At 35.7% G+C, this 9,160-nt stretch overlaps 1 protein-coding gene across 17 annotated transcripts in view; it reads right to left on the bottom strand.

The window, feature by feature from the left end:
- The window catches only part of sls (sallimus), a 959,631-nt gene that overhangs the window by 125,639 nt on the left and 824,832 nt on the right, over positions 1–9,160 (bottom strand). For 16 of the 17 annotated variants that reach the window (XM_069830434.1, XM_069830438.1, XM_069830435.1 and 13 more), the window contains 9 exons: positions 7,408–7,707; positions 6,998–7,312; positions 6,747–6,907; positions 6,144–6,398; positions 5,838–6,045; positions 5,540–5,640; positions 2,991–3,115; positions 2,679–2,899; positions 1,665–1,739 (listed from right to left, as the gene is read on the bottom strand). In XM_069830434.1, coding sequence (XP_069686535.1) covers positions 1,665–1,739; positions 2,679–2,899; positions 2,991–3,115; positions 5,540–5,640; positions 5,838–6,045; positions 6,144–6,398; positions 6,747–6,907; positions 6,998–7,312; positions 7,408–7,707 — 1,761 coding nt within the window. The remainder of the gene's footprint in view (positions 1–1,664; positions 1,740–2,678; positions 2,900–2,990; positions 3,116–5,539; positions 5,641–5,837; positions 6,046–6,143; positions 6,399–6,746; positions 6,908–6,997; positions 7,313–7,407; positions 7,708–9,160) is intronic. The other variant, XM_069830449.1, reaches the window with a different exon arrangement.

A 9,160-nucleotide genomic window follows, 5' to 3' on the forward strand; every position in this document is an offset into this window, starting at 1 on the left:
AAGAAACTTTACAAATGTAATCTTCATCTTACGATGTTTGGTGACGTATACACGTCCGTTGATGTGACATATTAATGAATTTAAATACTATTATAGTCACAATCATGCCATGGTATGAAAGAAAAATTTCACAACCTCAAGCGGGAATCGAACCTGCGACTTCCTGTTCTCCGGTCAGGCGCTCGTCCCGCTCGAGGTTGTGAAATTTTTCTTTCATACCATGGCATGATTGTGACTATAATAGTATTTAAATTCATTAATATGTCACATCAACGGACATGTATAAGTCACCAAACATCGTAAGATGAAGAAAAACCTCTTACGTTCGTCTGGGATTGAACCCAAGACTTTCCTGTTATAACAAATAGCTTTACTGACTTTGATAGAGAAATTTAAGGCGCATTGAAAGATGGAAGTGCCTGTTATACCTGACATCGCACAGTGATCATCCCCATCACTGTGGAAGTGTTCATCATCTGAAGCTATGAATGCAGCTGCCAAGCCCTGCCCATCTGTCGACATGCACTGACTCTCCAGCAATAGGAATTCCTGAAGCTCCTCTTGACTGTCCGCCATGTGCAGCTGGTGAAAGCCAGCCGGATCAAGCTCCCGAGGCTCCAGGGGATACATCATCGGGTCTTCAGGTACACTGTAGCATGCATTCGTACGCATGGGACTGAGAACTGGGACCTTGGAACGAGGATAGGTCTGGTACTTCGTCTGCAGATTATGAGACGACATGCTGGCATCTGTCGTGGATATGGCTTCGCAGGATGCAGACAACAGCTTCATAGTCGACTGTTCGTGCCTGTCCAATCTGCGGACTCCTTCCCCGTTACTACCACCATTGTAACTACTCTCTGTGGAAGGCTCACTGCTCTCTTGTATAGGGGACAGGAGGTAGAAACTACTTGCTGTTGGTTGACTTTTATTACAGTTTTCATTTTCGGAGACGTATATTATTTCCACAACTTCTTCTGATTTCTCTTTACGCTCATGGAGATGCAATACAGGCCCCGCTAACGATGTAATCTCCTCATCCTGGTCAAGACTTTTACTAGAAGAGTGCTGAACACTGGATACCTCCTCGCTACCTCCTTCTGATCCTGCTGTCGCACACGTTGACTGCTCAACATCTGCATTTTCTTCTGTCGCCAGAGCTTCTATCGCGGCTGTAATCGAGAGTCTGTGAGAGTTCAGATAGTCTGTTATTATAAGATGAGCGAAATCGGACCCTGTTACAACATTGCTCGTCTCAACACTGCCAATAGCTTCACACTTGGAGGAGGTAACTTCTTCAGCTGGTTGCACAGTTATAGTAGGTTGACAACTCTCTAAGGAGGTGTGGGGAGCATTCAGCAGGAAGGGAGATGCAGCAGCAGCAGCAGCAGAGGGTTTTGGGACGTTATGCATGCTTGACTTTGCCACTGTAAGGGTAGTGATGGAATTTAGGTCGTCAGAACACGAACTGGTATTAGAAACAAACACAGAATCATCTCCAATTGAGACATCTCCCAATGATGTCACACTCCCAACTTGGCACTCTGGTCTCTTCCTTGCGACATGCTGACGATGGACACTGCCAGTCTCTAGGCTGTCTACTGACATCACATCATTATCACTACTACCATGCTCCGGCATGCATGATGTCACTACAATGTTACCTCGGAGTTGTTCCTGCAGTTCCTCCATTTGTGTCACCCATTCAGGCTTGCGGTATTCTTTAGTTCCTATGATACCTGTCAAATAAACAAGGGAAGGAGATATTACAAAATAGGAATTGCCAGGATAAAAATAATAATTTTTGTCTGACTTCATTTTTGTAAACTTCATATTTTTATGTTTCCAATATTAATATATTATATAATTCTAATACTTTCATTAAAATTAAATTTTTCATGAATATTTCTACTAAAAACACTAAAATTTTGACAGTAACTTATCATGCAATAGGCCTACTATATTTCAGTTACACAAATTATATAAGTTCTGTGTTTGAAAATACATGAGGGTATACTAAGAATTTGGATTTAAGAAATTATTTATACACAACTATCATGCATACATATAAAACAATGTGTGGTGTGGTACTGTTGGAAAGTGAATCAGTCCTGAAAATTATACAAATTCAGTTAATGTACTGTGAGATGTTGTGGATTGTGAGAGGTATTGTGTGGATGTTTGCAATGCAAAATGTTTGCTTGCTTGAGTGAGAAAGAGAGGCAGAGAAGAAAGGCGGGGTTGAAGGACCAGCAGAGCACATAAATTATCATCCTTCCACGACCACAACTTAAAGCTGCAAACAAAAGCACGAATAATGTCATGAAATTTAAAAAAAACCTATAAGGATTAAATTCAATGTATAACTTCAATAAGTACTGTAACAACATCTATACGGAAACAAGAAAAAGTAATTAATCACAAGAAATGGTAACACATTAAAATTATTTTCGAAAGAGAAAAACATTTTTTTTTAACGTTTCATAATAAATGAAGATATTATTTTAATCAGTATCGGAAATATATTGAAATAAAGCTTTAAATATAAATGAGATTATAGTAACTTTAAAAGTATAAAAATAACATTACTTGCAAAAAATTAATGAAATGAATTAACGATTTATGATGTAATGCACATAATAGTCTTATTCTAATACTGTTGCACATGATGAACACACCTTCTACCACAAGCTCAGATGATGTTGTGGCAACACCAAATACATTCTCAGCGACACATGAAATCTCTCCAGTGTCATCAGGAAATACTTCTGGAATGGTCAATACTGAAGTGCCGTCCTCATAATCCTCTACCTGAAAATCCTTTGAGGGCACAACCTCTACTCCTTGTTTATACCACTTCACCTTAGGCTTCGGTTTACCTTCCACTTTCACTTCCACCCTGCAATTTAAATATGAAATACGTGAATTTTAATTGGCGAATGAGATACTGATTACGCTGTACTCCTACTTTAAAAGACCTATAATTGTACCTGATAAGTTCTCCATCACGAGTTGGAACCACTTTCTGTAATGGAGTGATGAACTTCGGTGCTTTTTCTTCTTCTTGTGGAATTTCTGTATCGGATTTTTCCTCTGAGACCTCGGACAATGTTTCCTGCACAAGACAAAGTTAAGCACTCATGCGGTTATACTGAAAGTACTGCCTAACTAAATAGATATAAGAAATATTAATTGCAACAACTAAGTTACACTATACGCTGACTATCCACTGTTCAACATTTCATATATGCCTAATGTCTAAATGTTTCATTAAACATAACAAGCCTACCGGTACCTATAAAATTATGGTACATTTTATAGAAATTATGTATGCTTGCAGTGTAATTTATACAGTAAAAAAAAAAAAAAAAAAAAATATATATATATATATATATATAAATATATGTATATATATATATATATATATATATATATATATATATATATATATATATATTATAGAAAGTAACTAATAATAAATGCCATGGAAGAGTTCAAGTCACATAAATTTTCAGCCAGCATATAAAGGTAAATTATTGAAAATTACAACACGTGGACAAAAAGTCAAAGGCCATCAATACAGATCTTTTCAATCGTATCAGTCAAACCATTAGTCTCTTACCGTTTTTGGAATTTCACGCATTGCTTTCCTGTAATGTAAATAACCACGATGTCAGATGGAAAGTGAAAAATATCTTAAATTCTAAGTACTGGTATCAATAAATAACTTATGATATTTCGTGTTCAATTAGCTTTATGATGATTGTGCTGACGTCTTTGTTGATGAAGATGATGATAATGAAGTGGATGATATGAAGGTGAAGAAGAAGAAGAGAAAGAGGAGATAGTGGTTGTAGCAGTGGTGATGATGATGATGATGATGACAATGATGATGATAATAGTATTGTTTCTGATCTTTGTAATGTATTTTCATTACAAGCCTGGATTATCATTATTCTTTTGATGTTGACATTTCTGATATCGGTACACTAAATTTACTGACTATAGAAGATTTCGAGAGGCACGTATATCGAGATAAAATAAATGTGAAGCTCATAAATTCTGTGAAATTTGAAATATCAAAATAACTGAATAAGAACTCATAAACTATCCCAATCTTTAGATACTCACTGTTATTATAGAATGTATTAATCTACTTACAATAAAAAACTGATTTCTTAAGGAAGAATTCGCTTTATTACTTGTGCAACGAGTATAATCATAGAGATTTCTGATATATCTTTTAAAATCTGATGTTATTGTGTTAATGATTTACTAGCTCCGTTAGGAATAGAAAAGAAAAAAATATTTTACACGTAAGTTTAAAACTATGAAAGTGATTGTTAATTGAACTAACTGGAACGCTAGTTATGAAATAATGAAAATGATTAAATATACCAACGGAAAGGAATTCAGCTTTATGATATGATAAATTATCAAAGGATGAATTTTCTTGAGAAGGTATATTAAAACGAAGAAAGAATTTCGTGAAAGAATAGATAAAATTGGAGTAAAAATGATGAAAAAACAAGTAAATACAACGAATACATACAACTAAATAAGAGACAAATTTGATAACTTTTTTATGATAATGTATTATGATAGGTCTTACGTACATGGGAAGGTAATTTTATTTTATTATGATGAGAATGGTGTATGCAACATTTCTTATATAGGTACCAGTACCAAAACAATTGCAACATGTAACAAACATGTCAAGAAATTTCTATATTCTATCATTTACAATTTCATCATGTTTTTGAAAGAGGTAGAACTTCAACAAATTTCAGCGAATTTTTTACTATTTAATGAAATGCAAACTAAACATGTTATTCAGATGTGTGGATGGAGGAAGGGATCCATTTTCAAAATAATTTGAGGGAGCTAGTTACAATTCTGTTACAATGACATCATCATCATCATCATCATCATCCAAATATTAGACATCAATGGTCTGTTACAATCACTAGAATAGAGAGATATTTCCAGACCTCTCGGATTGTGTGAAAATATTAATTTTGACATAGGCCTAGCTATAATAATGTAATAGATTGTGATTAATGTTGAAATGGATTTGTCAGATTTTTAGAAGATACCGGTATTGGTTTAGTATCAAAGTGATCTGTAATGACAGGTTCGGGCATGTTTTATTATTCAAATTAAGAAATACATAAGATATAAACACACTCTCATAAAAAACAGTCCAACAATCTGAAGAGAATATACAAACTCATTATAGTAACTCGCAGATATAAAAGAAAAAAGAGAGTCCAAGTACTTCTGTTCAGAGAGGATCATAGTAATAAAGAAGTTCAGTCTTCAGGTCGCAACTATCCAGTATCACATGAGGTATCACAAGAGGCTTAGTCACTTCCATGGCATTGTATTTGGTTGGGAATAAACGAATGTTCTCAAATTCAAGCTTTCATTTTTAAAACCAACAATGTCACCCACTCTAAATGACAATGTCATGGCACTGTATCAACTATCAACTGCCAGTACCATAGTCCGGATCATAAATGGATCTCCAATAAATTACCTTCTCAGCCAACAAATCTTCCTCAGAGCCACTTTGTCCCATGACAAGTGACGTTCCAATTGTGACAGAGGCGATCTCAGAGTCAGGAACATATTCATAAGCTGTAAAACACATACATCAAACATCTGTTACTATATTTTTCTTGAAATTTGCATTATAAGTTTCTAATTTTGATGCAATTGTTTAACATTTCGTTAATTTTGTGATATTTAATTTAAATTTCTCAGATAGATTAGAATTCCAAAGAAAGTGAAGATCTGGGAAATTTCCAAATCTGACAAAATGCCAGCCAGCTAACCTTCAACGATCAGAGATGCAGCACAGACAGCTTCACCAACTTTATTGATAGCATGGCAAGTGTATTCGCCGCCATCCTCAGGAAATACTTCGCTGATTGCCAATTTACACACTCCCTCAGAGTCTTGGAATATCGTGACATCTTTAGCTTCCTTGATAGGCTCATTCTTGTGGAACCACGTGACCCTGGGTGTTGGTTTACCGGTCACCTGCCAAATTAAAATATTTCATTTTAGTTTACTGGAAATCCACAACACAAAAAATTATATTTAATTCATTATACGGTATAATAATATTATGCACGAACCTGACATGTGAACTGGACTTCTTCTCCATCCATTACGCGAACAGTAGCCAGCTTCTGTACGAATGTGGGAGATACAAATTCTGTGACTTCCTCCCATTCCGTCTCAGTAACTACGTTCAATGTGGCAGTGGATGTCACAGAGCCAGCAACATTTTCCGCCCGACAAGTGTATACGCCAGCATGTTCTGGGAGGATTTCTCTTGCTAGTAACACTGAGCGGTTATCAGCTGTCACCACTCGCAGCTCTGGTGATGACTGGAAATGACACATTTTATAAGGCTACTATTCCTGACACTATGATAACTACAGTTCTCTTTGTGAAAGTAATAAATATTATCAACATACAGAGTGTTAAGAAAAGTATTACAAACTTTAAAATAAGAAAAATAAATATTATTCATTAATGTTGGTTCATTACAGTAGTTATCCTTAATTTCAACACAATCTTTAACTCACGCTGAAATGAATTTGAAAGAATAAAATAGTCGGTACACAACTACCAAAAACAGCTGATTTTGGACTTAAGTTAAGTGGAATTAATTTTTTGTTTTAATTATTTATGCTTCTTTTGTTGGCACTCTGTACTTAAATAATAAAACTAACCTTAATAGGCACAGCGTGCTGGAACCATTGGAATGAACATGTCGGATGTGATTCGACTCGGGTCTCCATTATGACAACCTCTCCTTCTGCTACAATTTGAGGCTTCAATGGTTCAATGAAACGAGGAGGAACCACTTCGGCCATTTCTGGTTCTGGGCCAGCTGAAAATGCGGTTTACAGAATCAATAAGCAACATGTAACTGATAAATATATCTCAAATTACGCAATCTATATATTGATTTGGAACTCACTTGTGACAGAAACTGATCCGGAACATCGTGCTTCTCCAGCAGGATTCACTGCACGAATTTCGTACTTCCCTCCTTCAGGACGGAACACTTCAGGAATGTGTAGTACTGTCTTATGCTCTTCTGTTTCTATGATTACTTTCTCGCTTGGAGTTATCTCCTTGCCATTGCGATACCATCGCACTTCAGGGGTTGGTACTCCCTCAAATTCAGCTTCAAGTGTAACTGCTTCTCCGGTTGGTACCACTTTTGCTTCAATCGGACGAGTAATCTTAGGAGCGTGAAGCACTTCTGGTTTATGTACTTTCACTGCCTCTCCTGAAAAATCAGTTGCAAGAATTACCGTATATAACAGATCAACACAACAAAGACACAATTCATAATTTAGAACTTTCAACTATAAATAAACTAACCAACAATGAGATTGGCCCGACATTCTGCTCGTCCAAAGGAGTTGAATGCACGAACACTGTAGATAGTCTGGTCTTGCTCGGTGGGTTCTAGAATCTTGAGGGATGCAAGTCCAGTCTGAGGATTATAAGCAATTTCTCTTTTCTTTCCTGGTTTCAATTCCTTATTTGAGCGGTACCATTTGACAGTAGGTGTGGGAGTACCAACAACAGTACATTGCAATGTTGCAACTTCCTTTGGCTGAACCATTTGGGGCTTCAATGGTTGAATGAAGTGTGGAGCCACTCCACTTTCTTCTTTTTCTGTGTTTCAGGAAGAAAATGAGTACAGATTATGGGATTAAGTACGTAGTAAATAATAATATCAGAGAGTGAATCTCATCTCCGACTCAAACAACATGCAAAGATATCCCAATTCAAATATAAACACCGATTCTTGAAAAAGCTAGCAACACCATTTTGAATGAGATGAAATATCTGTCCATGCTTCAAAATAATTTTCACCTCAGGATGCAACATTTTAAGGCAATCAGTTATTGGTCACATGCCAGTGACATATGCTGGCAGCTTCTTCCAAAGCTGTCGACGCAGCCAACTACAGTTTAATAACCGGTATGAATATTTAGCTGAGTATATAAACATTCAGTCTTAAAAAAATAAACTATCAACAAAACATTTCCGCAGGCTTACAAACTTTTAAATTTTTCATATTTCTATCTGAGACTTTGAAATCTCTCCCAGAGCTAGAAAAAGAATTCAAAGCAACATGCCATGCATATATTTATATGATAAATAAAACTTACTGCGCCTGGACCTTGAATCCATATATTAAATAAAGTTGATTGTTATTAGTTTATAAAAAAATTAGCTACATAATGAAAATAAGGATTAGGGAAATGATCCCTGTGCAAAGCAAAGCTACAAGGCAACTGAGAGTATTCCTGGCAAAGAGCCCCAAGTTGTAGGGGTCACAACACTGTGGCCAAATGACCTGGCCTTCTGCTCAAGCTATTTAAACACTTCCAACTTTTACTCTACACTTTGTTGCTAATTTTACCAGCTAATCAAATATACCAAGTTTTGTTAAATGTTAGCATTGCGATCAAGGACAAATACATTCCATTACAAACCAAATTAGAAAAGCACCAGCCAGTTTCGTACAAACATATACCAGTAATGAATATTTAAATTGCTTATTACACTCAAAACTGTAGTACTCTTATAAAGCAGATTTGCATTACATACACTAGTAGAAATGACAAAATATTATCCCATTATAAAATATTATACAGAAATTGCAACAACACTGTTTTAAGTAATGCCGGTAATCTTTCAATAATTATCCACATTCAAATTAATACAGATCAATTTATTTTGCAAAGTCATCATAACATTCCCACAGCCAGAGTTCTCCATCTACACTACCCAAGGAGGGATAGTCAATACAAAAAAATAACGGATAATCCAACTGTCAACAATGTTTTGCTTTGCTTCTCTGCCTGAGAAACCTAGAAAGTTTAATAACCCTGTTGTTTAATTTAAAACGAATTTTTGTATGGCAAAAATAAAATGAAAAAACAAAAGCGTGAGAGCAGTAGATCATAATTTCTTGAAATTCTGGCATAAAAAGCGGTTAAATGAGCGTTGAGCGACTTCCGCTGATTTTGGAATAGACACCGACGCACTTAGGTTAGATTAGGTTAGTTTAGGTTTTTATTATCCCATCAAGATGAAGGTGAAAGCGACTGAGTGTGAT

This window comes from Periplaneta americana, chromosome 7 (genome assembly GCF_040183065.1).
Source record: "Periplaneta americana isolate PAMFEO1 chromosome 7, P.americana_PAMFEO1_priV1, whole genome shotgun sequence".
Classification (NCBI taxonomy): Eukaryota; Metazoa; Arthropoda; class Insecta; order Blattodea; family Blattidae; genus Periplaneta; species Periplaneta americana.